Source organism: Mauremys mutica, chromosome 20, assembly GCF_020497125.1.
Source record: "Mauremys mutica isolate MM-2020 ecotype Southern chromosome 20, ASM2049712v1, whole genome shotgun sequence".
Lineage (NCBI taxonomy): Eukaryota > Metazoa > Chordata > Testudines > Geoemydidae > Mauremys > Mauremys mutica.
In genome coordinates this window covers 2,644,893-2,669,646 of record NC_059091.1, presented here as the reverse complement: position 1 = coordinate 2,669,646, position 24,754 = coordinate 2,644,893, and the positions used below count along the sequence as shown (strand labels likewise).

At 70.5% G+C, this 24,754-nt stretch overlaps 3 protein-coding genes across 3 annotated transcripts; 1 reads left to right on the top strand and 2 right to left on the bottom strand.

Annotated features, from left to right (window-relative positions):
• Positions 1–191: 191 nt before the first annotated feature.
• On the top strand, positions 192–8,882 carry CD63 (CD63 molecule). The gene is made up of 8 exons (XM_044995576.1): positions 192–286; positions 839–915; positions 5,318–5,506; positions 6,572–6,646; positions 6,831–6,926; positions 7,132–7,281; positions 7,445–7,528; positions 8,505–8,882. The coding sequence occupies exons 2-8, from the start codon at positions 850–852 to the stop codon at positions 8,568–8,570; spliced, it is 726 nt and encodes a 241-aa protein (XP_044851511.1). The 5' UTR covers positions 192–286; positions 839–849; the 3' UTR covers positions 8,571–8,882.
• A 1,887-nt stretch (positions 8,883–10,769) lies between these two features.
• On the bottom strand, positions 10,770–17,430 carry RDH5 (retinol dehydrogenase 5). Its single transcript, XM_044995539.1, has 5 exons — positions 17,362–17,430; positions 14,938–15,259; positions 13,813–14,071; positions 11,791–11,954; positions 10,770–11,079 (listed from the first exon to the last, which is right to left on the bottom strand). The coding sequence occupies exons 2-5, from the start codon at positions 15,248–15,250 to the stop codon at positions 10,856–10,858; spliced, it is 960 nt and encodes a 319-aa protein (XP_044851474.1). The 5' UTR covers positions 15,251–15,259; positions 17,362–17,430; the 3' UTR covers positions 10,770–10,855.
• A 1,005-nt stretch (positions 17,431–18,435) lies between these two features.
• On the bottom strand, positions 18,436–24,754 carry BLOC1S1 (biogenesis of lysosomal organelles complex 1 subunit 1). Its single transcript, XM_044995602.1, has 4 exons — positions 24,622–24,754; positions 22,488–22,560; positions 20,284–20,416; positions 18,436–18,963 (listed from the first exon to the last, which is right to left on the bottom strand). Exons 1-4 carry the CDS (start codon positions 24,680–24,682, stop codon positions 18,853–18,855), a joined length of 378 nt encoding a protein of 125 aa, XP_044851537.1. The 5' UTR covers positions 24,683–24,754; the 3' UTR covers positions 18,436–18,852.

The window sequence follows — 24,754 nt, the reverse complement described above, 5'->3', positions numbered from 1 at the left end:
GCCACAGCCGCGTGGGGGCAGGTCCCGGGGCTCGCAGCGCAGGGCCGGGCCGGCCGGGGGGGGATTTAACCGGGGCCCCCGCAGCCGGGGCTGGGACATACCCAGGGGCGGGGCCGCCCCACGCCCACTCGCGGGTTTCCTGTTGACTCACAGGGTCACATGGTGCCGCGGCCCCTCCTGCTACCTGCGTGGAGCCGACCGGGCAGCTGCGAGCCGCGTCCCGCGGGAGGAGGCAGGAGCCGGCTGGGGGCAGGGAGCGGCCGCTGCTTTGCGGGGGGAGACTGAGGTGAGGGGGGTGGGGGGTCCCGGAGGGGGAAGATCCGGCTGGGGGCAATTCAGGGGGGACGGGGGCGCAGGGGGGATTCAGGAGGCCGGAGGGGGGGATCCGGCGGGGCTGGGGGTCCGGAGGGGGGATTCGGGGGGGCGGGCGAGGGGGATTCGGGGATCCGGCGGGGTGGGGGGTCCGGAGGGGGGATTCAGGGGTCCGGAGGGGGGGATACGGCGGGGCTCGCAGTCCGGAGGGGGGATTCAGGGGGCCGGAGGGGGGGATCCGGCGGGGTGGGGGTTCCGGAGGGGGGATTCAGGGGGCCGGAGGGGGGGATCCGGCGGGGCGGGGGGTCCGGAGGGGGGATTCAGGGGGGCTGGAGGCGGGGATCCGGCGGGGCGGGGGGTCCGGAGGGGGGATTCGGGGGGCCGGAGGGGGGATTCGGCGGGGTGGGGGGGCCGGAGGGGGGATTCAGGGGGCCGGAGGCGGGGTGGGGTTTTCCCTGGGACAAGGGGCGGGGGGCGCTGCCCCCCCCCACCCCGCCGCGGCTCTGAGCGCTGTGTCCCCCCCCAGCACCGGGCGCCATGGCGTTGGAGGGCGGCATGAAATGCGTCAAGTTCCTGGTTTTCTTCTTCAACTTCTTGTTCTGGGTGAGTCGGGCCTGGCGCCCCCCCCCCGCCCCTCGTTCCCTCGGGTGACTCGAGCCGGCTCCTGACCCCCAAGTCTCCCCATGGGCGCGTCTCCCTGCCCCCTTTGCGGGGGGGGTCCAGGCTCCAGCCCAGCTCTGCGGGGGGGGGGGGGGAGGCTGGAGACTCCCCAGGGTCCCTGGAGTTGGACCGGGTGGGGCTCCCCATGGACGGGTGGTGGCAGCTGGGGTGTCGGGCCCCTCAGGACGTGGGGGGCTGACCCCCTCTATGGCAGGGCAGGGGCTGGGCCTGAGCCGGGGTGGGGCTCCCCATGGACGGGCTGTGGCAGCTGGGGGGTCGGGTCCCTCAGGAGGTGGGGGGCTGACCCCCCTCTATGGCAGGGCAGGGAGTGGGGCTGGGCGGAAGGTCTCCAGGGGCTGGTTGTCCCATCACTGCAGGGTTCCTGGACCCTCCTCAGAAGCAGCTGGGCTGCCCCCGTGGCCGGCTGGAGGCCGGGCTAGATGGGCCCGGGCTGAGGCTGATGCGTGGGGCCGAGGGGCCGAGGGCTCGTTAGAGAGACCAGGAGATTCCCACTCCCAGCCCTGAGCCCCTCTGACGTTCGGAGGGAGCCGGGTTCTTGGTTCTGGCCCAGCCCCGAAGAGGCTCCTTCCCCCTGCTGTGGGGGCCGGACGTTGGCTAGCTGCAGCCCAGCTCTGGTGGCATCACTAATGCCAATGCCGGCTCACGCTGGGGGCCAGGGAGGCGAGGAAGTTGGCTAGAATTGTCACGAACCTGGTGCTGCTCAGACCTTCGTGGCCACACCGGGACTCTCCCGTACCTGTTTGCAGTATCGGGTCTATGACAACAGGCTTGGGGCTCTGACTTTACCTGGCAGAGAGCATAGTACAGGCCTTGGCTAGCGATGGCACCGCCCAGCTCACGCCCATGGGTTACAGGAGTTTCCATTTAACATGTCTGGAGGGTGCAAACCAACCCACAATTGCAGGTGAGCAGACGGGGCCTTCCCTGGCTGCACCCGGCTCTCCGCTGGGGTTGGGCACAAGGGGTTGGGCCATGAGGCTTTTTCTGGTGCTCCTGGGCAGGAGATCTGGAGGGTGTCTGCTTGGGAGTGACTGACTTATTTGGGGGGTGGAGGGGTGGGCAGCTCATCCTAAACAGGAGTCAGCTGGGGGAGGTGTGGTTCCCCCCCCGCCCGCATGCCAGAGTAGCTGGTGATTTATGGCTAATAGCCCAGCAGCTGCACTGTCAACAAAGAACCAGCCAGCATTAGGTTTCAGGGGTAACGCCCCGATGCAGTGAGTGGGTCATACACATTTTTTCCAAGAGCGGCTGGAGACTTTGTGCCTGGCCGCCAGGGCTGCTCGACAGCGTATTCAGCAGCGATAGAATTGCCCTGCTGGCTAAGCCCAGAGCAGGCCTGGGGCGGGCAGTGCCAGGGCTGGCTTCCTCTCCCCTCGCCGGCCCTGGACAGATGCCCCCTCCACCCAGGGAGCTGGGCCTCCCTGGCCCGTTCGCCCCCGACATCTCTGCTGACGCTGCCATGGCCTGTCCATGACCCAGTGACCCCTGGAGCTGGGCCCCCGCCCCGAGGGAGATGCTATCGCAGCCGGTGTCATGTGCCCTCCGAACGGCCCAGGGGAAGTGGCTGGTGGGGAAAGACCTGGGCAGCGCCTAACGGCTCTGGGCTTTGATTGTAATCGGGCTGCGATTGCCCAACGGAACTGGCCGGAGCGGGAGGGCGCGTCCTGCCGGGAAGGGGGGGCTGAGTCACCCCTCGTAGGCGGGAGGAGCCGCTCGCATGGGGGTCTCATTTGCCCAATGGCGGGAAGGAGCCAGGGCCCCCTGTCTGAGCCCCACCCAGCCAGGTGGAGGGGGCGTGTGCCCAGCCCTGGCCACTGTCCCTCAGAGTTGGCAGGCGAACCCTCCAGCACCGTTGGCACCGGGGAATCCCTGGGCGGTGCTGGAGCGCCCATGGTGCCAGGGATATAGCCCAGGTGCCTGCAGTCGGGCTCAGCGGTGGGCGGTGCTGGAGCGCCCGTGGTGCCAGGGATATGGCTCAGGTGCCCGCAGTCGGGCTCAGCAGTGGGCGGTGCTGGAGCGCCCGTGGTGCCAGGGATATGGCCCAGGTGCCCGCAGTCGGGCTCAGCGGTGGGCGGTGCTGGAGCACCCGTGGTCCCAGGGATATGGCCCAGGTGCCCGCAGTCGGGCTCAGCGGTGGGCGGTGCTGGAACACTCGTGGTGCCAGGGATATGGCCCAGGTGCCTGCAGTCGGGCTCAGCGGTGGGCGGTGCTGGAGCGCCCGTGGTGCCAGGGATATGGCCCAGGTGCCCGCAGTCGGGCTCAGCGGTGGGCGGTGGGCAGTGCTGGAGCGCCCGTGGTGCCAGGGATATGGCCCAGGTGCCCGCAGTCGGGCTCAGCGGTGGGCGGTGCTGGCGCCAGGGGAATGAGTGCCTGGCCCAGCAGTGGTCCTTGTGACCCCAGTGGCTGGGTCTGTATCTCCCCTTGGCCTGGCATGGACGTGGGGCAGCCCTCGGTGAGTAGCTCAGGGGAGCGTCCCCGGTGTTTGCACAGGCAGGCAAGCTGGCCGCTCTGTTTACCCTCCCTGGCAGGTGTAAGCACGTGGGCATATGGGGCTTTCCCGGGGTGGGGATCCCAGCGGACAGAGCGTCACTGAAAGGGCTCCGGCTCGGGGTCTCTGACTGGTGCCCTGTGCTGCCCCCCCACCCCCAAACACCAGCGAATAAGGCTCCAGAAGGTAGAGCGGCCTCATTTGGCAGATGGGGAAACTGAGGCACGGGCAGGGACTTGAGTGTGGCAGAGGTGGCTCAGGCCCCCGGGTTCCAGTAGCAACTCTGCTCTAACCGCTGGGTGTTGCTCCCCTCCCAGGGCGGGGATGGGAACCCCGGAGGCCTGGCTCCCTGGGGGGGAGAGGGAGCCCGGGGCAGCTCGCAGCGGCAGCAGGAGGTGGTTTGTTGCAGGGCCGGTTGGGTCCCGCTTAGCACCGAGAGCTCGTCCTGCTGATGGGGGCGGGGGCTGAGCCAGGGCTGGGCTAACGTGGCAGCCGCCCGGCCCTGTGCGGTGGGGCCAGCGTCAGCCCCGGGATCCCGGGGGGCGGGGGGGGGGGGTCGAGCTTGGCATCGGGCCCTGTAGCAGAAGAGCCGATGCCAAGATCCTCTGCCCCCTGCGAGGCCTCACAACGCACACGCACACGCCCGCCTGCCAGCAGGCCAGGCCGGAAACCCCGGCTCCAGAGTTACTTGGCTTTAATACCCCCCCCCCCCACACCATGTAGCTGGGCTGGGGGAGGAGAAAGGCGGCTGGGCCCTGGGGGGAACAGGGAGGGCAGGGTGGAGGGGGGGCATTATTCCCCTGTTGGGGACCCCCAGGCCCGGTCACACCCGGGGGCGGGGCCTGTTCTCCCATGTGGCTTCTTCCTGTTCCGCTCCCCCCCCCCCACTGGTTCCAGCTGATCCTGACCCCCGTGTGCACAAGGACCCCCCCCGGGGGGGGGCTGAGCGGGGAGAAAGGGGAGGTCCAGAGTCACAGGACACATACTCCGGTGGGGGGGCTCCCATGGGGTCACAGTACTCAGACCTGGGGGGTGCTGAGTCCCCAGCCACACAGGGTCTGGTGCCCCCAGCTCTGTCCTGCTGGTACCAAATCACCCCCCGCTCAGTGGGGTGGGGCTGGGTAGGGGCCTGTGATGCCCTTGCCCAGCAGAGGGCAGTGGGGCGCACACCCTGTCTGCCCCGCTGAGGGGGGCCAGGGCGGCTTGGTCCCTGCCAGCCTCTGGCCCGGTGTCCCCTCCCGGGGCTGGCAGCTCTCTCTGCCCCTTGATCCCTGGCGCGTGGGTGGAGTCCACGCCCCGTGGGTCTGTGTTCCTTGGGCAGGGAAAGGTAAATAGGGCCGGGCGGGGCTGTTTGGGAAGGGGGTGGAGGCTGGCGGGGGAGGGGGGTGTACATGGCATGTGGAAGAGGCGACGTTCAGGGGGGTTTGTGCTTTGAGATCCGCAGACGGGATGGGGAGGGAACACCTTTCTCCAGCACTGCTGCTGTGAGGCTGCCATGCCCTGCCCCAGAGGTGGCCGCATTTCAAGCATGGCTGGCATGTGCTTTGGGATTCTGGGGGGACATTTAAGCTCTTGTAGCAAATAGAGGAACTCCCTGAGGATGGCAGGACTGGCACTCGCGTCCCCCCTCCTCCTCGTTCCAAAAGCCACCCCGGCTACGGGTGAATCCCCATCAGCTGCCAGCAGTACGGGGCTGTGACACACGGCTGAGCAGGCCAGGTGCCATCCAGCAGAGGGGACATGGCAGCATGTTCTTGGCTCTGGTGGGGCCCGGGTCTGGGTGGGGCGCTGACCAGGCGATGCGTGGGGTTGACTTGCCCCCGTTCCCCCCCCCAGCTCTGCGGCATCGCCCTCATCGTCATCGGGATCTTGGTGCAGATCGAACTCAACAAGACGCTGATCATGCACAGCGTTTCGGCCTCGGGCGCCCCCATCGTCATCATCGTGGTGGGCGTCGTCATCTTCTTCGTCTCCTTCTTCGGCTGCTGCGGGGCCGCCAAGGAAAACTACTGCATGGTCACCACGGTGAGGGGGCGCGGCCAGCGGCAGAGCGGGGGGGGGCAGGATTCAGGGGCCTCACAAGGGTTATGGGCTGGGGGGCAGGGAGCCGGGGGGGGGCAGGATTCAGGGGCCTCACAAGGGTTCAGGATGCGGGGGCAGGGAGCCGGGGGGGGGCTGCGGGGCAGGATTCAGGGGCCTCACAAGGGTTCAGGATGCGGGGGCAGGGAGCCGGGGGGGGCCGGGGGCAGGATTCAGGGGCCTCACAAGGGTTATGGGTTGGGGGGCAGGATTGAGGGGCCTCGTGAGGGTTCAGGATGCGGGGGCAGGGAGCCGGGGGGGGGATGGGGGGGGGATTCAGGTGCCTCGTGAGGGTTCAGGATGCGGGGGCAGGGAGCCGGGGGGGGCTGGGGGCAGGATTCAGGTGCCTCACAAGGGTTCAGGATGCGGGGGCAGGGAGCCGGGGGGGGGGGGGGGCTGGGGGCAGGATTCAGGTGCCTCACAAGGGTTCAGGATGCGGGGGCAGGGAGCCGGGGGGGGGGGCTGGGGGCAGGATTCAGGTGCCTCGTGAGGGTTCAGGATGCGGGGGCAGGGAGCCGGGGGGGGCTGGGGGCAGGATTCAGGGGCCTCACAAGGGTTCAGGATGCGGGGGCAGGGAGCCGGGGTGGGGCTGGGGGCAGGATTCAGGGGCCTCACAAGGGTTCAGGATGCGGGGGCAGGGAGCCGGGGGGGGGCGGGGGGCAGGATTCAGGTGCCTCGTGAGGGTTCAGGATGCGGGGGCAGGGAGCCGGGGGGGGCTGGGGGCAGGATTCAGGGGCCTCACAAGGGTTCAGGATGCGGGGGCAGGGAGCCGGGGGGGGGGCTGGGGGCAGGATTCAGGGGCCTCACAAGGGTTCAGGATGCGGGGGCAGGGAGCCGGGGGGGGGGGGCTGGGGGCAGGATTCAGGATGCGGGGGCAGGGAGCCGGGGAGGGGTTGGGCAGCAGGATTCAGGGGCCTCACCAGGGTTATGGGTGGGGGGAAGGGAGCCCGGGGGGGCTGGGGGCTGCGGGTCAGGGCTGAGGGGCACCGCTCACCCCGCTCTCCCCCACAGTTCGCCATCCTGCTCACCTGTATCTTCCTGGTGGAGATCGCGGCTGCCATCGCCGGGTACATCTTCAAGGACAAGGTGGGCACCTTGCTGCCGTGGGTCCCGCAATGGGGGGGGGTCTCGGGGAGACGCGCTCGGGGCTCAGCCTGGGTCCGGGCCTGCGCAGCTGAGGCTGTGGGTGACGCGAGAGCCCACAGGGGGGCGCTCAGTCCCGGCAGCCCTGGGGCCGCAATGGCTGCTCTGACCCCCTGCTCCCCCCCAGGTCCGCACCGCGCTCCAGGACCGCCTGGAGGTCGCCGTGAGGAAATACGGCAACGACTCGCTGATAAGGGACACCATGGACGAACTGCAGAGGAAGGTGAGTGAGGCGGGGGACCATTTGGGGGACCAGGTGGGGTGTTGCAGGCCCTGGTTCCAAGTGCTGGACCAAGGTTCCCCCTCTCAGCTGGGGAGGGACCCAGGAGTCGTGACTCCCAGCCACATGCTCTAACCACTAGGCCTCGCGCCCCTGAGGCCAGGCAGCTCCCATTTGCTCTGACGCCTGGTTCTCTCCTCGTTTGCAGTATTCCTGCTGTGGAGCCCATAACTACACTGACTGGTTCGGCGTCGAACCGTTCAAAAGCAACCACAGCGTCCCCAAATCCTGCTGCTGGGCAAACGCCACCATGGCCACCTGCAACATCAATCCCACTGCTACCACCATCAACGTCCGAGTGAGTTCCAGCCTGGGACCGGGGTGTGTGTGGGCAGGATGGGGGTGAAAGGGGGTTTGCACTGTCCCAGCGGGGGCTGGGGGGTGTGGGCAGGGCAGGGGGAAAGGGGGGTTCACATTGTCCCAGCTGGGTCCCTGAGCTACCTCGTCGGCTCCCCCTGCAGGGCTGTGCGGGCAGCATCGAGGCCTGGCTGAAGAAACACATCGTGATCGTGGCGGCCGTGGCACTGGGCATCGCCTTCTTCGAGGTACCGAGCACCCCGCCCCATGGCATGGCCCCGCCCTGGCTCCTGGCCCCGCCCCATGGCAGGCCCATGCCCCCGCCCGGGCTCCTGCCCCTGCCCCATGGCATGGCCCCGCCCGGGCTCCTGCCCCTGCCCCATGGCATGCCCCCGCCCCATGGCATGCCCCTGCCCGGGCCCCCGCCCCATGGCATGCCCCCGCCCCATGGCATGCCCCTGCCCGGGCCCCCGCCCCATGGCATGCCCCCGCCCCATGGCATGCCCCCGCCTGGGCTCCTGGCCCCGCCTGGGCTCCTGGCCCCGCCCCATGGCATGCTCCTGCCCCCGCCCCATGGCATGCCCCGCCCGGGCTCCTGGCCCCTGCCCCATGCCCCTGCCCGGGCTCCTGCCCCCGCCCCATGGCATGGCCCCGCCCTGGCTCCTGGCCCCGCCCCATGGCATGCCCCTGCCCCATGGCATGCCCGGGCTCCTGCCCCTGCCCCATGGCATGCCCGGGCTCCTGCCCCTGCCCCATGGCATGCCCGGGCTCCTGCCCCCGCCCCATGGCATGCCCCTGCCCCATGCCCCCGCCCGGGCTCCTGGCCCCGCCCCATGGCATGCCCCTGCCCCATGGCATGCCCGGGCTCCTTCCCCTGCCCCATGGCATGCCCCTCCCCCATGGCCCCGCCCGGGCTCCTGGCCCCGCCCCATGGCATGGCCCCGCCCGGGCTCCTGGCCCCGCCCCATGGCATGCCCCCGCCCGGGCTCCTGAGTCCGCCCACGGGCAGCCTGAATGGGCCGGGCAGTGCTGGGGAATCCAGGGTGCCAGACAACTTCCCCTGCCCTAGATCCTGCGGCTGGGCCAGTCGGGAGCTTTGGGGGTGAGCCTCCTTCTAATGGGCTGGAGGGCAAAGGTCGCAGTGCCCAGCGGGGGGGGAGGTTAAAGCCGGGGGGGGGGGGTCATTGGCATCGCGGTCGCCTGACGCCTCGTCCTCTCTTGCAGCTCCTGGGCATCGTCTTCGCCTGCTGCCTCATGAAGGGCATCCGGAGCGGCTACGAGGTCATGTAGCGGCTGGGCCAGGACTCCGGGGGGCTCCCCGGGGGGGGGGGGGGGTGTCTCTGCCCCTTTAAGCCGTCAGACCCGCCTTCTTTCCGCAGCGCCCCCTGGTGGGCAGCTCCTGTCCTGCAGCGGTTACCGTATTCCTTCTAATGGACGGGCAGCAGGTGCCTTAAACATTTGCCAAAACCCCTCCCCCTTTTCTTACTTTAGCTGCCCCTCCCCCCGCCTCTCCAGTGCCGGGGGAGGGGAGCTCGGGGGGTTTCTGTCTTTGGGGGGAGGGGGGAATGTTGATATGTTGAAGATGAGGGGGGGGCACAATATTTTGAAAATAAAAAGCTTCCCCAGATGGCTCCGTTCTGCTGCCTCTGGGGCTCCTTTGGCCCAGGCTTGGGGGGCAAGCGGGAGATTCCCCCTGGTCCCATCTGGTGTCCATCCCCCCCCCCCGATTTAAAGCCCAAGCCGTGGTGGGGCCTCCCCCGGCTCTGCTCCCGAGGGGCAGCTCTTGGGTGGGGGGCGGGGGGGTGACTCGAAGTGCCCCCCCCCCCCGCCGGGCCAAGTGCGGCAGCGGCCGGGCTCAAAGCAGGTGTTCCCGGGGCTGCCTGGGGGAGAGGACGCGGCCTGGCAGCCCGGGCAGGGGCAGGGTCAGGGCCGGTGGGGGTTTTCCCCCCCCCCCCCCCCCCCGTCAGTGGTGAGTGGGGGGCAGGGCCTGCCCACACGTGTTAACCCCTCTGCTGCTGCAGCGGGGGCAGGACCAGGAGCCTGGGGGGCATTTGTCATCCCCCCCCCCCCCCCCCCCAGTCCCTCTGACCCGAGTCCCCAGCTCCCTTCCAGCCCAGGGCCGGTGACCACACACCGAGAATTTCACCCACCTGGGCTGGTTGATTCTGTGTTTGACGGGTGGCCCCTCCCTGGAAGCGGGGTGGGAGGGGGCTGGACTCCTTCATCTCCCTCCCTCCCCCCTTGAATATTTTTCAGCCCATGAAGGTCTCTGGCAACTGTTGTCATGGAAACTTGCCCCGGCCCCTCCCCTCCGGAAGGGTCATGCTTCCTGCAGCAGGAAGGGGGGGGCAGCGGGGCCCCCGGGGGCTGGGTGGAGACAGGAGGGGCCCTGCTGTGCTGAGCAGCTGAGAGCCCTTATGGGGTGAGGCCGCTGGGGCCCCCTGCTGACCAGACGTGGGGCTCGGCCCTGGCACCCGGTGGCCTCCTGGCGTCCCCTCTGCCCCCCATAGCAGGCGCAGGCACCCGTAGGGGACACCCCCTCCCCCCGCTCCATCTCCAGGTCCCCAATGGCCGGGCAGGGGGGTCCGTGACCCATACATGGGCCATGACGCTGAGACCCAGCAGCTCGGCTCACCTGGGGCCACCCCTCGGCTGGGAGCAGCTCGCTCCTGCCTGCTTGGATTGGGCAGGGGCCCAGCTCTGCCCCCCCCCCCCGAGCAGCCCCATAGCTCTGCCCCCCACCTGGGAGCAGCCCATCCCCCATAGGGAAGGAGCTTTGGCTTTGCTTGGGGCCTGAGGGCTAGTGGGACACCCCGAGGGGGCGTTTACTGTCTCCCAGCGGGGCCCCCTGCTGGTCACATGTGAGGCTGCAAGGGGAGCAGCCTACCCAGCCCCCAGCTTTGCAGGTTCAAGCCCCGGGGCCGGAGCCAGCAGGATGGGAGCTGTGGGCACCGTGTGGGCCTGACCCTTCCTTTAAAAGGGGCAGAGCCTGCGGCCCAGGCCTGCCCGGGCACCCGCTGCCCAGCCTGGGGCCGTGTCTTGAAGCTCCACAGGGAACCCAGCCAGGGCTCCTGCTTTCCAGTGTCCTGGCCCCAGCGCCCCCTTGAGCAGCGGGGCTGAGAACTCCAGAGTCCTGACACCCCCCCCCCGGCCCCCTCCCTTCCCAGCAGCTGGGCTGAGAACCCCAGAGTCCTGACCCCCCCCGGCCCCCTCCCTTCCCAGCAGCTGGGCTGAGAACCCCGGAGTCCTGACACACACACCCCGGTCCCCTCCCTTCCCAGCAGCTGGGGAGAACCCCGGAGTCCTGACCTCCCTTCCCAGCAGTGGGGCCAGCCCCGCGGCACCCTGCTCGCCGCTGGCCCCTCAGGCTGTGTTGCACTGAGCAGGGGGCTGGCGGGAGGCGAAGCCCAGCTGGGAAGGGGACTCGCCTGTTCCCCCCCCCCCCCCCCGGGGAACGTGAACAGAGCCGAGCGGGCCGGGCCTGGCGTCCTTTGGGGGCCGGTTTATTTCCAACAGGCTGTGGGGCACTGGAGCCTGATCCCATTCTTTGGGCTCAACCCCATGCAGCGCTGGGGCTAGCGGACGTGGCGGGCCGGCTTCGGCAGGATCGTGGCCAGCACCACATCCACCAGGAAGGCCGGCAGGTAGGAGGCCGGCAGCCAGAGCAGCTTGGCGTCCCAGCCAGGGCTGTAGCGCGTCCGCGGGTGCTTGGCCTGCAGCGCGTGCTCCATGCAGCTGGTCACCTTGCTCAGGTCGGGGTCGCAGATGAAATTCATGATGATCCGCTGCACCTTCAGGTCTGGGGGCAGAGGGGGGGCGGTGAGGCGGGGCCAGGCACAGCCCCCCAATGCCTGGCTCCCATTCCTGCCCCCCCACCACGGCACCCTGTGTTACCAGCGAGATGCTGCCACCTGTGGGGTGGAGCACGGCAGCTGTTTCGACAGGGATCCCTTCCCTGGTGCTGAGATTCAACCACCTCGGGGCGGGGGCAGTGTTCAGCCAGCCATGCAGCAACTGGGCAGGGGAGTTTAGGACAGGAAGTGAAGGCGGCTCCTGCGTCCAGCAGAAGGCACAGCACTTCCTGTCTCCTCAGGGCCACGATTCCTTTCTTGTGCCCCCCGCCATCCCCACGTCTCCGCTTCTGCAGCACCTGGGTCACACGGCCCCCACCCCTGCAGCTGGGAGGGGTTCCCCACTGGGTGGCCACAGGGGCTGGCCTGAGACACATATGTGGGGGGGGGACAGAGCAGCCCCCTGGGGTGAGTGCAGGGGCTCAGCTGACTCGGTTTCCCCCTGGCAGCTGGGTGGCACCAGCCTCGTTCTGCAGCTGGGGAAACTGAGGCAGGGTAGCAGGCAAGTGACTTGACTGGGGGTCTCAGAGGCTGAAGGGGCCCCCCCATCCCCTTCAGCCTGTGACCTGGGCTCCCCTGTGCCAGAGGCCCCTGGACGTGGGGGGGACGAGCCCTGGATGTGGGGGGACGAGCCCCGGCCCCGGGCCCCCGGCACTCACACCGCTGGAAGAAATCCTCCCCGTAGCTCTGCCTGGCCTCGGGCGCCAGCTGGCTCCACAGCTGCTGCAGCGAGGCCTCGATGGCGTCCAGGCTGGTCACGGCTGTCTTGAAGAACCCGGGTTCGACGATGGACACGCGCACCCCGAAGTGGTACATGTCCCGCCTGCAAGGCACCGGCGTGAGCGGCCTGCGGGGGAAGTGCCCCCTACGCCTGGGACAGCCTGGGGGGGCAGGGACCAGGCCGGATCCTGAATGGAGCTGAGCCGCCGGGGTCCAGGCGTTAACTCCGTGTCCAGAGCAGGGAGCCGACTCTGCTGAGGTGCCACATCAACGCGGGGGCAGGGCAAGAACCCAGAAGTCCTGGGTCTCCCCACCCCCCTGCTCTAACCACTAGCCCCCACCCCCATCCCAGAGCTGGGAGAGAACCCAGGAGTCCTGGCTCTCTTCTCTTCTCCCCCCCCCCTGCTCTAACCACTAGCCCCCACTCCTCTCCCAGAGCCAGGGAGAGAACCCAGGAGTCCTGGCTCTCTTCTCTTTCCCCCCCCCGCTCTAACCACTAGCCCCCACTCCTCTCCCAGAGCCAGGGAGAGAACCCAGGAGTCCTGGCTCTCTTCTCTTCTCCCCCTCCCCTGCTCTAACCACTAGCCCCCACCCCCCTCCCAGAGCTGGGAGAGAACCCAGGAGTCCTGGCTCTTTTCTCTTCCCCCCCCCTCTAACCACTAGCCCCCACTCCTCTCCCAGAGCCAGGGAGAGAACCCAGGAGTCCTGGCTCTCTTCTCTTCTCCCCCTCCCCTGCTCTAACCACTAGCCCCCACCCCCCTCCCAGAGCTGGGAGAGAACCCAGGAGTCCTGGCTCTTTTCTCTTCCCCCCCCCCCTCTAACCACTAGCCCCCACTCCTCTCCCAGAGCCAGGGAGAGAACCCAGGAGTCCTGGCTCCCAGCCCATCCCCCGGCAGAGAGTTGAGGGATGGGGGTAACCCAGGCCTGCTCTGAGAAGGAGCCCTGCAGGGGGTACTACCTCCCAGTGTGGTATGACAGGGGGCTGGGGAAGGGGGCAGGATGTGGGGGGCTGTGTGATGGGGCAGGAGATGGGGGGGTTATGCGATGGGGCCGGATGTGGGGGGCTGTGCGATGGGGCCGGAGATGGGGCAGGAGGTGGGGAGCTGGGTGATGGGGCAGGAGGTGGGGGGCTGTGCGATGGGGCAGGACGTGGGGGGCTGTGTGATGGGGCAGGAGGTGGGGGGCTGTGCGATGGGGCAGGAGATGGGGGGGCTATGCGATGGGGCCGGATGTGGGGGGCTGTGTGATGGGGCAGGAGATGGGGCAGGAGGTGGGGGCTGTGCGATGGGGCAGGACGTGGGGGGCTGGATGTGGGGGGCTGTGTGATGGGGCCGGAGATGGGGCAGGAGGTGGGGGGCAGGAGGTGGGGGGCTGTGCGATGGGGCCGGAGGTGGGGGGCTGTGCGATGGGGCAGGACGTGGGGGGCTGGATGTGGGGGGCTGTGTGATGGGGCAGGAGATGGGGCAGGAGGTGGGGGGCCGGAGGTGGGGGGCTGTGCGATGGGGCAGGAGGTGGGGGGCTGTGCGATGGGGCTGGATGTGGGGGGCTGGATGTGGGGGGCTGTGTGATGGGGCAGGAGATGGGGCAGGAGGTGGGGGGCCGGAGGTGGGGGGCTGTGCGATGGGGCAGGAGGTGGGGGGCTGTGCGATGGGGCAGGGGATGGGGCAGGACGTGGGGGGCTGTGCGATGGGGCCGGAGGGGGGCCTGGAGGTGGGGGGCCGGAGGTGGGGGGCTGTGCGATGGGGCCGGAGATGGGGCAGGACGTGGGGGGCCGGAGGGGGGGGGGCTGTGCGATGGGGCAGGACGTGGGGGGCCGGAGGTGGGGGGCTGTGCGATGGGGCCGGAGGGGGGGGGCCGGAGGTGGGGGGCTGTGCGATGGGGCCGGAGGGGGGGGCCGGAGGTGGGGGGCTGTGCGATGGGGCCGGAGGGGGGCCCGGAGGGGGGGGTGCCGGGGGGCTCACCGCAGGCTGTCGGAGAAGGCCTCCACCGTGTACTTGGAGACGCAGTAGCCGCCCCCGCCGGCCGAGAGCCGCCCCAGGATGCTGGACATGTTCACCACGCGGCCCCGCGCCCGTTTCAGCAGCGGCAGGAGCCCCAGGGTCACCTCGATGAGGCCGAAGGTGTTAACGGCCAGGACCTGCCGGAAATCCTGGATCCGCATCCACTCGGTGGGGCCGATGGGGTTCGCCACCCCCGCGTTGTTCACCAGCCCGAAGAGACCTGCGAGGGCGGGAGCCGGGGTGTCCCCTGAGAGCCCCCCCAGGGCGCCCCTGCCGGGAGCCCCCCAGCACCTCTGCCCCCCAGGGCGCCTCCTGCCGGGAGCCCCCCAGCGCCTCTGCCCCCCAGGGCGCCTCCTGCCGGGAGCCCCCCAGCGCTTCTGCCCCCCAGGGCGCCTCCTGCCAGGAACCCCCTCCAGCACCTCTGCCCCCCAGCACCTCTGCCCCCCAGGGCACCTCCTGCCGGGAGCCCCCCACGGTGCCCCCCCAGCGCCTCTGCCCCCCAGCGCCTCTGCCCCCCAGGGCGCCCCTGCCAGGAGCCCCCCAGCGCCTCTGCCCCCCAGGGCACCTCCTGCTGGGAGCCCCCCATGGCGCCCCCCCAGTGCCTCTGCCCCCCAGCGCCTCTGCCCCCCAGGGCACCTCCTGCTGGGAGCCCCCCATGGCGCCCCCCCAGCGCCTCTGCCCCCCAGGGCACCTCCTGTTGGGAGCCCCCCACGGCGCCCCTGCCAGGAGCCCCCCCAGCACCTCTGCCCCCCAGCGCCTCTGCCCCCCAGTGCGCTCGTGCCAGGAGCCCCCCAAGTGCCTCTGCCCCCCAGTGCCTCTGCCCCCCAGGGCGCCCCTGCCAGAAGCCCCCCAGAGCCTCTGCCCCCCCGCACCTCTGCCCCCCCAGCGCCTCTGCCCCCCAGCGTGCTCGTGCCAGGAGCCCCCCAAGTGCCTCTGCCCCCCAGCGCCTCTGCCCCCCAGGGTGCCCCTGCCAGGAGCCCCCCAGCGCCTCTGCCCCCCAGCACCTCTGCCCCCCAGGGCGCCCCCTGCTGGGAGCCCCCCCACAGCACCCCCTGCTGGAAGAGGCCAGGCGATCCCCCCCCTCACCTTTCTCCCCCACCTCTGCCCGCACCCACTCCACGGCTCGCTGGATGCTCTCGCTGCTGGTCACGTCGAGCAGGGTGGCGCGCAGGCCGGGCGAGCTGCTGCGCTGCAGGTGGTCGGCGCCCCTCTGGGTCAGGCAGCCGGCCAGCACCCGGAAGCCCTTCCTGTCCAGCCGCTTGGCCAGCATGTGCCCGAAGCCCGAGTCGCAGCCCGTGATGAAGACGTGCTTGTCCTGGACGCTGGCCAGGGTCTGCCGGTCCCGCAGGTACCAGCCCAGCGCCCACACCAGGGCGGCCAGGCCCACGTAGAGCCACATGGCTGGCGCCTGCAGCCAAACACACCAGCCTCAGCGCTGCAGGGGAGGGAGCTGCGCAAGGAACCCAGGTGTCCTGGGTCCCTCCCCTCTAACCACTAGTCCCCACTTCCCTCCCAGAGTCATTTCACAGGGTGTGTGGGGCAGGGTGAGGCGGGTGCCCTGCACAGGGGGTGGGTCCCCTGGCACCAGCCCACTGGCTTCGGGCAGGGGCTGGGGGGTGGGGGGCTGTGGCCTGGGAGAGGCACTTACCACTTGGCAACTCCATGGTGCAGGAAGCCCCCCACCCACTGCATGGCCCATCACCCCCTCTCTGGGCAGCCTCCCTCCCAGGGGGGGGCAAGAGCCCCCCCGAGCCACGGCTCCCCCTTACCCCCCCCGGGCCGGTCGCCGCGACAACCTGCCCGAACTAGGCCGTGGGCCTCGGCTGGGCTGCTGGGGATTAGCCGGGATCAGCGCGTCAGAGGCTGCCTGGCGCCCAGCTCCCGCGGGGAGGGGCCGGGGGCCTCTTCCCTGTTACAGAGATGGAGAAACTGAGGCACGGAGCATGGACGGGCCGGGCCAGGGTGGCAAAGCCCGAAATGGAACCCAGGCGTCCCACGAGTGACGGGGCTGCCCCCCCCCCCCGTTGGTGCCCCATGCACCCGAGCCCTGCGCAGGGAGCCGGGCAGCGTGAACCTGGCCGCTGGGTCCTGCAGTCACGGAGGGGAGAGCTCCCCCCCCCCCCCGCCCTGGGCACGCTAAGCCCCCAGGGCTCGGGGCGGGGGGAGCTTCCTGTCATACCTGCTGATCCCCCTGGCCAGGGGGGTCAGTGCCTGGCCCCCGCGTTGCCTGTGTGCCCCCCCCTGCAGGTGGCCCTGGACGGGGCGAGCGGCGCCAGGCAGGTCGCCCCCCCCCGAGCCCCCAGAGGACCCTGCCTGGAGCTTAGGGGCTTGGCAGGGGCCACAGGAGGGGAGGGCAGAGTGACAGCTGGGCTCTGCACCTGGAGGCACCGGGGGGGGGGACACGCTGCTCCGCGGGGGGGACCCAGCGCCCCCCCCCCAAGAACCAGGGTTCTCCCGAGGGGCCCCGGCAGGGGCTGGCAGGAACGGGGGAAGGTGCAGCCCGTTCCCTGGCCGGAGGCAGAGCGGGGCCCGGGGCCCTGTGGCTGGCGGGGGGGGGGGGGATTAGCCCCGTGCTCCTGAATCCCCTGAGCAGCGAGAGGCCCAGCGGGGGAGGAGGTTTCATCACCTCCAGGGAGCCGGGCACGGCCCAGCGAGGGCCCCGCCCTGGGTGCTGGCACAGGCGGGGCCGGGCAGGTCTGTGCCTGCTCCAGGGGCTGCACCCCGAGTCGGTGCCCCCCCATTCCAGTTCTCCGGGGGGGCAGGGTGCTGGGTTATTCTCCCTCACCCCAGGGGCTGCCCTGGGCTCCGGCTGGGCAGGCCCGGTCCTGCCCCCCCCCCCCCCCGCCCCAGCAGGCGCTGGAGCCGGCGTTGGAAGGGTTAACGGAGGGGCCGGCTGGCCTGAGACCCCCCCCCCCCCCCGCCGAACGCGCCTCCCGCAGCAAAGGGCCGACAGGGCCGAGCCCCCGGCCTGCGGGCGCCTTGAGCGGGGCCCCACGGGCCCTGGCTCCGCCCCAGCCCCAGCCCCAGCGGGATGCAGGAGCGGCTGGACCACGGCCCCGGGCGGGCACAGCGGGCGGGGGGGGGGGGCTGCCCGCGTCTCGGCAGAGCTCCCGAGGGCCCCCCCGGCAGCGGCTGAGCGGTAACCGGGCGCCCCGTCCATGGCTCAGGGAACACGTGGGGCGGGGCAGCCGGTCGCTCGTCCTCGGCAGCTTTGTGTTTCAGGTGGGTAAATCGAGGCACGTAGCGGGGCAGGGGCTGGGACCGGGACCCAGGCGTCCTGATGCCCCAGCTGGGCTTTCAGCCCACGCACGGTGAGTCTCCCCGAGCAGCCCGGCTAGTGCCCCCCAAGCCCGGCCCCACACAGCCTCGGGCTGCAGCCATCGGGGGGCTGGGGGGGGATCAGTGGCTGAGCCGCTCACCCCCCACGGGCCTGCACCCCAACACGCGGCAGCCTGGCCCTGGGCCCCGATCCCGCCCCCCCAGCCCCTGGGCTGCGTTCGCCCCACATACCGCCCTGCTGTTCAGACCGGCTCTGGGGCTGGGGCCGGGTCCTGCTGCCCGGGGCTGAGCCACACAAGTTTTGCTCCAGCCAAAGTCCAAGGAAGAGCCGATTGCCCCGCCCCCCCCCCACACACACACGGGGCGGGCCCTGCCAGCAGCGTTAACCGCCCCCCAGCACCGCGCCAGGAGCTGGGCACAGCGGGTGGTGCCAGGGAGGGGGGCAGGGCTGGCTCTGCACCAGGCCAGGTCTAGAGCCAGAAGTGGGGCCCTGCCCCCCCATAGCGAGTGCGCCCCCGGCAGCCCCCAGCAATGGTCAGGGGGCACGTGCCCCACAGGCAGGCAGCGAGGGGTAGGGGGGGTTCTGGGGGGGGGGGGGGACCAGGGCAGCCGGGCCAAGCTGCGGGAGCCGGACAGAAGGGGTCCACTGAGCTGCACAAGGTCGGGGGGTCTGGTGCATGACTGCTCTGTGCCTCAGTTTCCCCAGCTGTACGATGGGTGAATTCCCTCATGGCACGTGGGGCGGGGGTGGCTCGCAGGCCCCTGGGTGGTAGAGGGGACCCCGAGTGCCCAGGCACAGAACAGGAACCCCCCCACCAGGGCCCCTGGCCTGGCCCAGCTGGGGGGTGGGGGAGATCAGTGCAGGGACCATGTGCTGAGCATGGGGCTGGGGTGGGATTAGCGGGCGCCCGGTCACACGGCTCCTTTGTCCGGGGCTCAGCAAGAGCCTCCGAGGTGGATTTAAGTGCGAAAGAGGATTTGGGGGAGGGGAGGGGAGAGCCATGACCTGGCACAAACTCCCCCTCCCCCCTCAGGCAAGTTCCCCCCATGGCCAGCGCTCCTGCCCCCCCCCCACAGCGCCTCCTGCTGGGAACCCCCCACCCAGTCCTCCTGCCCCCCCACAGCGCCTCCTGCTGGGACCCCCCCACCCAGTCCTCCTGCCATGCCCCCCACCGTGCCCCCTGCTCTGAGCACCCCCAGCCAGCGTTCCTGCCCTGCCCCCCCCACAGCGCCCCCTGCTGGGAGAGCCTGGGTTCCCCTTACCGCCCAGCTCCCCCCTTACAGAGGCTCTGACACGCAGCCTGCTCCAGCTTAACTGATGCATTTTATTCCATTCCCCAGCGAAGCCGCCCTGCAGCACCACCCCGGGGTGGGGACAGGATCTCACCCCCCACCCCCCGAGCCAGCCACCCTCTGCCCAAGCCCCCTGCTGCGAGCCACTCAGCACAGGGGCAGGCGACCTGCAGCCCAGTGAGAGGCTCCAGGGCCTCCACCCAACGGCTCCCCCCTGTGGCAGGGCACCAGAGGGCCCAGCAGCCCCCAGGGTCAGAGCAGAGCCCCTGCGGCCGGGGTCCCCCCCGCGGGCTGGCAGGACGGGGCCTCTCCCCCGGGGTGACGCTCAGAGACTTGAGGGCAATGGCTGCGGCCCAGGCGAGGGGTGTCCTGCGGGCGGCTCAGCAGGGCGGCCAGGCGGAGGGGCGGGGGCTCCGGCCGGGCGGGGGCTCAGGAGCTGGAGGGCTGCAGCTGCCCCTTGTAGACGTACTCCAGGGCGGTGGCGATGGTCCGCATGTCCAGCTCGATGCTGCGCGCCCAGTTCTCCACGTCGCCAATCTCCTGTCAGCAGAGGAGGCGTCAGGGCCCTGCCTGCGGGGCTGGGGGTCCCCTCGAGCCCCCTACGCCGCCCTGCCTGGGCCGGCGGCTGCCCGGCCCCCAGGACCAGGGGCGGCTCTAGCCATTCCGCCGCCCCAAGCCCGGCGGCTGCCGCGGGGGGTGCTCTGCCGGTCGCCGGTCCCGCGGCTCCGGTGGACCTCCCGCAGACGTGCCTGCGGATGCTCCACCGGAGCCGCCTGCCGCCCCCCGGCGGCAGCCGCCCCAAGCACGCGCTTGGCCTGCTGGGGCCTGGAGCCGCCCCTGCCCCGGACCCACCCGCCCTGGGCTGGGCTGCATGTGCCCAGGCGCGGTTCTCCCCTCTGGCCAGCAGGTGGCACCTTTCCCCGTTCAGCGCCCTGCACAGGAGCGCAGTGACCAGCAGGGGGGGCGACTCCACCGCGGGGTCACCCCCGCACCGCCCTGCTGGTGCCCCTCACTCCCGACCTGCAGCCCCTGCTAGCCCAGCCCTGGGCTCCCCCCAGCTCTGCCGGTGCCCCTCACTCCCGACCCGCAGCCCCTGCTAGCCCAGCTGAGTGCCTCCTGAGCACACAGCGCCCGTCGTGCTGAACCATCCATTCCTTGCACCCGGGCAGCTGAGGCTGCTCCACTCATTGCACCAGTGCCAGGCCCCCGGAGCCAGCGCAGGCAGGACCAGGAGGGAACACTCCCGGCATCGCCAGCACCCCCCACGCCAGGCAGACGGTACGTCCGGCGCCGCGGCTGCAGGTGGGCGAGGCCGGGGGGTGCCAGCCCGCTGGGTGGGCGAAGGGGAGGAGTCGGGCGCCAGCAGGGGGTGCGTCGGGCGGCTCTGACTGTGCGGCGAGAAGCACCGTCCTGCCGCCCCCCCCCACGCCCGCCGGGCACAAAGCGGCTCTGAGGCTCCGGCCAAGCCAGGCTCAAAGGGCCGATTCTCTGCCCTGGAGCTACTGCTGTGGGGAGGCCGGAGGGAGACTAAGCCCTGAACAAACGGCTCTGATCCGAGACGGCGGGGGAGGGCGGGGGTGGTGCCCATGCCAGCGTGATGGGGGCCCAGGCCTGTGTCAACAGAAGCCGGCACCAACCAGCTGCCTCCCCCCGCACGGTGCCCTCCCCGTGCTCCACGGCCGAGGGCCCCAGGGAAATCCGAGCCCCCTCCCGCCAGCTGACAAGGCTGCTTTCCCCCAAGACCCTGGGCTGGAGGTGGGAGGGCACCTGCCTGGCATTCCTGTCTCTGCCCTCGGGGCAGGGCGGGGGGCAGCCGGGCAGGAGATCCACCCCCCCAAGGGCGTCCCGGGGCAGACTGACCTTGAGCGCCTGGTTGAAGTTCTCCACCATGCTGATCCACTGGCCCGTCTGCTTGGCGAACTGGGCAGCTTGGATCTGCAGCGTCTTCACCTCATGGTCCAGCTTCCTCTGGTTCACGTAGGCTTGGGCCACCCTGGGCAGGGCAGGGCAGGAGGGTGATCAGCCAGCTGCCCCCTCGGCCCCCTGCATCTCCGTGCCGCCCCCTTCAGCGCCGGGAGCCAGGGGCCCGGGCCGGGGCAGGCCCTGGGGGAGCACGCCCCGGCGCGGGGGCGCTGGGAGTCTCTGGCTGGGGAAGTTCCCAAGCCAGAGCAGCTCAGCGGCTCAGCAGCAGCTGGGACCCATTACCAGGCCCTGGGAGCATCTGGTTCTCATCAGGCCGGGCCGCACGCGGGGCTCCTGGAGGGGGGAGGGATCTGGCCCGGCAGCAGGAGGGGGTGTGCCAGGCACCGAGATCCGGGGCGTGGGCCATGGGGCACGGGCGTGGGGGAGGCCTGTGGGCTGGGCCGGGCCGGGCCAGCTTCCTGGCGTGCGGTATGGGCGGCAGGGCAGGCACCCTCGCAGCCTGGCAGGGTGCCGGCGCCGGCCCATTGCCAGGCAGGGAATGCAGGCACAGGAGAGGGACCCAGGAGTCCTGCCTCCTCTAGCCACTAGCCCCACTGCCTCTGCAGCTCCCAGCCCCTCCCCAGGGGCGCTTCGGCCTCTCTGCGGGGACCACCACCAGGGGGCGCCATCGAGAGCCGGGCTGAGCCCCAGCATGTTCGTTTCGCGCCAGAGACGGAGCTCGCTTTCCCCAGGGGCTGCCAGCGGGGGCTGCTTGCCCGTCACGGGCACAGGGGCTGGCGTGCCCGACCCAGCTCAGACGGGTTATTTTCCCCGGGGGCTAAGAACAGAGCTGGCTCGGCCGGGGAGCCGGAACTGACAGAGCCCCCTGCAGAGATGCGCCTGGGGAGGAGCCGAGCCCGTGTGGCAGGAGGCTCCCCGGGGCCAGGTAACGCCCAGAGCCTACGGGGCAGCTGGGCCCCAGCTCCTCAGCCCTGCACTGCAGCCAGTGAGCTCCAGGCCGCCCCGGAAGGCTGCGGGTGCTTGGAGAAGGGGCCGCCTGCCTGGCGGGAGAGCCCTGCTGCCTCTCGGCGCCCACCGGGCACCTGCAACACGACGCTGCCCAAAGCCTTTGCAACCCAACCCTTCCCGGCCTTGGCCGGGACCGGCCCCTGGCTGGGCGGGTGCTCGTGGAGGGGGCGGCCCCCGGCTGGGCGGGTGCCCGTGGAGGGGGCGGCCCCCGGCTGGGCGGGTGCCCAGGATCCAGCTCCCTTCCTGACGCAGCACTCGCTGCCCGACGAGCAGAGCCGCAGCCCTGCTTAACGCAGCCCGTGCCCAGAACCCGGCCGCAGCGTCCGCGCTGCCGAGCCGCTTCCCGCAGCCAGGGCAGCGGGCTCTTGGGCAGGGAGCTGTCCCGGTCGGGGGGCGCTGAGGAGTCTTTGCTGGCTCCGGTTTTCAGAGGATTACGCAGGCGTTACTCACACAGCCCCAGCTAGCACCAAGGGGGGCCGGGCAGAGCCCCGGGCGATAGGCCCCTGAGCCACACACAAGGCCACTCGCCTGGGCCGCAAACCTTGAGCGTGAATTTCAGTGAGGGGTGCAGGATGCGGAGCCCTGGAGACCACAGGCCCTGCCCCCAGCCAACCAGCTTCCCCCTCCCCTGGGGGGAGAGGGCGACTGGATCCCAGTCAGTGACGTACAGTAACTATTTGTGGCTGGTGCCCGCCTGGGTGGGCCCCGCCTGGACGGAAGGTTTCGTGCCCCATTACCAGGCTGCGAGGGCAGCGCGTCTCCTGCCGCAATGGGGCTCCTCTGCTGAAAAGGGCAGGGGAGCTGCTGAATCAAGGTGGGGACGTTCCGTGGCCCCGGGCGCTTTAAGCAGGTGCCGGAGCCAGAGCCTCCCTCGCAGCGGGACCATGGGACAGTGGAAGGTGCTGGGCTGCCACTGGCCTCCCCTCTACGTCCGCAGAGCCCCCTGCCCCCACAGGGGCTAAGCCTCGGGGCCGGGGGCAGTTCAGTCACCGTGCCCACGTAGTGCCACTCACTGGAGGCGACTGGCTCTGGAAATCCCAGCCCAGCCCTGGGAGGCCGCGGGGAAACGCCCGTCCCCGTGCGCCGGGCAGGACACGCTTTTCCCAACGCTGCTGAGCAGCTCGGCCACTCACCCGACGTTCAGGTGATCCGTCAGGGCCTCGGTCAGGCACGTGGCTGCAGCAATGGCCTCTCGCCGTCTCCGCTCTGCAAGGGAAAGGCCCGAGTGCCTCAGTGTTTGTACCGGGGGGGGGGGGGCAAACCGACTGCCCCTTTGAGACGTGGCCCCGCCAGCACTGATCCCAGCTCGTGCAATGGCACGAGGTCCCGGAGACAAGCACGAGCACGAGGCGGGGCTGATCCCTGTGAGCGGTGGCGACAGTCCCCCACCCCAGGCGCTCAGCAGAACCAGGGGGCTCTGGGACGGCCTTGGAGGTGGCTGCGCCGCCTGGGAACGCTGTCAAAGCTCAGGCAATGATGAGGTGTTTGTACAGCGCTAGAGGGCGGGATCTGGCGTTAGTCCGGGGGGGGATGGGAGCCAGGACTCCTAGGTTCTACCCCTGGCTTTGGGAGGCCAGCAGAGTCTAGGGGTTACAGCAGGTGGCCAGGAGCAGCGTAACCCACACACCTCCTGGCTGTGCCGCGAGGGAGCGAGCGTGAGTCTGCGCTACAGCCCTAGCTAACAGCCCGCTGCCTGTTAGTCATGCACGAAGCTCCAGAGGGCCCAGGTTCGAGCCGACCGGCGGCTGTCGGCGTTACACCAGGACTCCCTGGAGTCGCTACAGGCTGGGGACTGACTGGCTAAGCGGCAGTTCTGCTGAAAAGGACCCGGGGGTTGCAGTGGACGAGAAGCTGGATATGACTCAGCAGTGTCTCCTCCTTGCCAAGAAGGCTAATGGCATTTTGGGCTGCATTAGTAGGAGCCTTGCCAGCAGATGGAGGGAAGTGATTATTCCCCTCTATTCGGCACTGGTGAGGCCACATCTGAAGTATCGTGTCCAGTTTTGGTCCCCCCCACGACAGATGTGGACAAATTGGAGAGAGTCCAGCGGAGGGCAAGGAAAATGACCAGGGGGCTGGAGCACACGAGTTACGGGGAGAGGCTGAGGGACCTGGGATTGTTTAGTCTGCAGAGGAGAAGAGTGAGGGGGGATTCGATAGCTGCTTTCAGCTACCTGAAGGGGGGTTCCAAAGAGGCTGGATCTAGACTGTTCTCAGTGGTGGCCGATGACAGAACAAGGAGCAATGGGCTCAGGATGCAGTGGGGAGGGCTAGGCTGGATATCAGGAGGGTGGTGAAGCACTGGGATGGGTGCTGGAGGGAGGTGCTGGGATCTCCGTCCTCAGAGGTTTTCCGGCCCGGCCTGCCACAGCCCTGGCTGGGTGAGTGGTGGGGGCGGATCCTGCGCTGAGCGGGGGGGGACCGGACACCCCCAGGTCCTGCCAGCCCAGCTAGACCCAGCCTGGCTGGGTGAGTGGTGGGGGCGGGTCCTGCTCTGAGCGGGGGGGGACCGGACACCCCCAGGTCCTGCCAGCCCAGCTAGACCCAGCCTGGCTGGGTGAGTGGTGGGGGCGGATCCTGCTCTGAGCGGGGGGGGGGGGGGACCGGACACCCCCAGGTCCCGCCACCCCGGCTAGACCCAGCCTGGCTGGGTGAGTGGTGGGGGCGGATCCTGCGCTGAGCGGGGGGGGGACCGGACACCCCCAGGTCCTGCCAGCCCAGCTAGACCCAGCCTGGCTGGGTGAGTGGTGGGGGCGGGTCCTGCGCTGAGCGGGGGGGGGGGGGGGACCGGACACCCCCAGGTCCTGCCAGCCCGGCTAGACCCAGCCTGGCTGGGTGAGTGGTGAGGGCGGGTCCTGCGCTGAGCAGGGGGGGGGGGCTTGGAGCAGGGCCGCCCGGAGTCAGGACACCTGGGTCCCGAGTCCAGCTTGGCCACCCGGAGCGGTCCCCCCCCTCTCTGCCTCAGTTTCCCCACCGAACTGGGGGTTGCAAAGGGCTGAACGACACCAGCGGGGCCACGGCCGCCCTGGCGGGTGACGTCACGGTATGACGTCACGAGAAGAGTAATGGGGCCACCGAGTCCTGGGGCAGGCAGCCCCCGAACAGTGATGTCACGAGTGTCGTCATCACGCAGCACCATGGCGCCCCCGAGGCCTGGCGCGACGCGGACAGGCGGGTCCAGCCCTCCTGAGTGACGGCCGCACGGGCCAATAGGAACCCGGCCGGGGGCAGGTTGCCATGGAGACGCCGGGACCCCCGGGCTCTCACCTTGCTGCTCCCTGCGCTCGCTCTGCCTGGCCTGGTGCTCGCGCAGCAGCCGGGACAGCATCGCCAGGCCGCGCCGCGCCGGGCCGCTGCGCGCGGGGTCATGGGACTGCGCCGCCACGTGACCGCCCGCGGC

Excerpts from the sequence above, each read along its gene's own strand:
- BLOC1S1 (XM_044995602.1), bottom strand. The coding sequence starts at position 24,682 with ATGCTGTCCCGGCTGCTGCGCGAGCACCAGGCCAGGCAGAGCGAGCGC. Across the intron at positions 20,417-22,487 it reads ACGGATCACCTGAACGTCGG|GGTGGCCCAAGCCTACGTGA; the intron begins GTGAGTGGCCGA and ends TGCCCTGCCCAG. Across the intron at positions 18,964-20,283 it reads ACTTCAACCAGGCGCTCAAG|GAGATTGGCGACGTGGAGAA; the intron begins GTCAGTCTGCCC and ends CTCTGCTGACAG.
- CD63 (XM_044995576.1), top strand. The coding sequence starts at position 850 with ATGGCGTTGGAGGGCGGCATGAAATGCGTCAAGTTCCTGGTTTTCTTC. Across the intron at positions 5,507-6,571 it reads ACTACTGCATGGTCACCACG|TTCGCCATCCTGCTCACCTG; the intron begins GTGAGGGGGCGC and ends TCTCCCCCACAG. Across the intron at positions 6,647-6,830 it reads GGTACATCTTCAAGGACAAG|GTCCGCACCGCGCTCCAGGA; the intron begins GTGGGCACCTTG and ends GCTCCCCCCCAG.
- RDH5 (XM_044995539.1), bottom strand. The coding sequence starts at position 15,250 with ATGTGGCTCTACGTGGGCCTGGCCGCCCTGGTGTGGGCGCTGGGCTGG. Across the intron at positions 14,072-14,937 it reads GGCAGAGGTGGGGGAGAAAG|GTCTCTTCGGGCTGGTGAAC; the intron begins GTGAGGGGGGGG and ends CCGCCCTCGCAG. Across the intron at positions 11,080-11,790 it reads GGAGGATTTCTTCCAGCGGT|ACCTGAAGGTGCAGCGGATC; the intron begins GTGAGTGCCGGG and ends CTCTGCCCCCAG.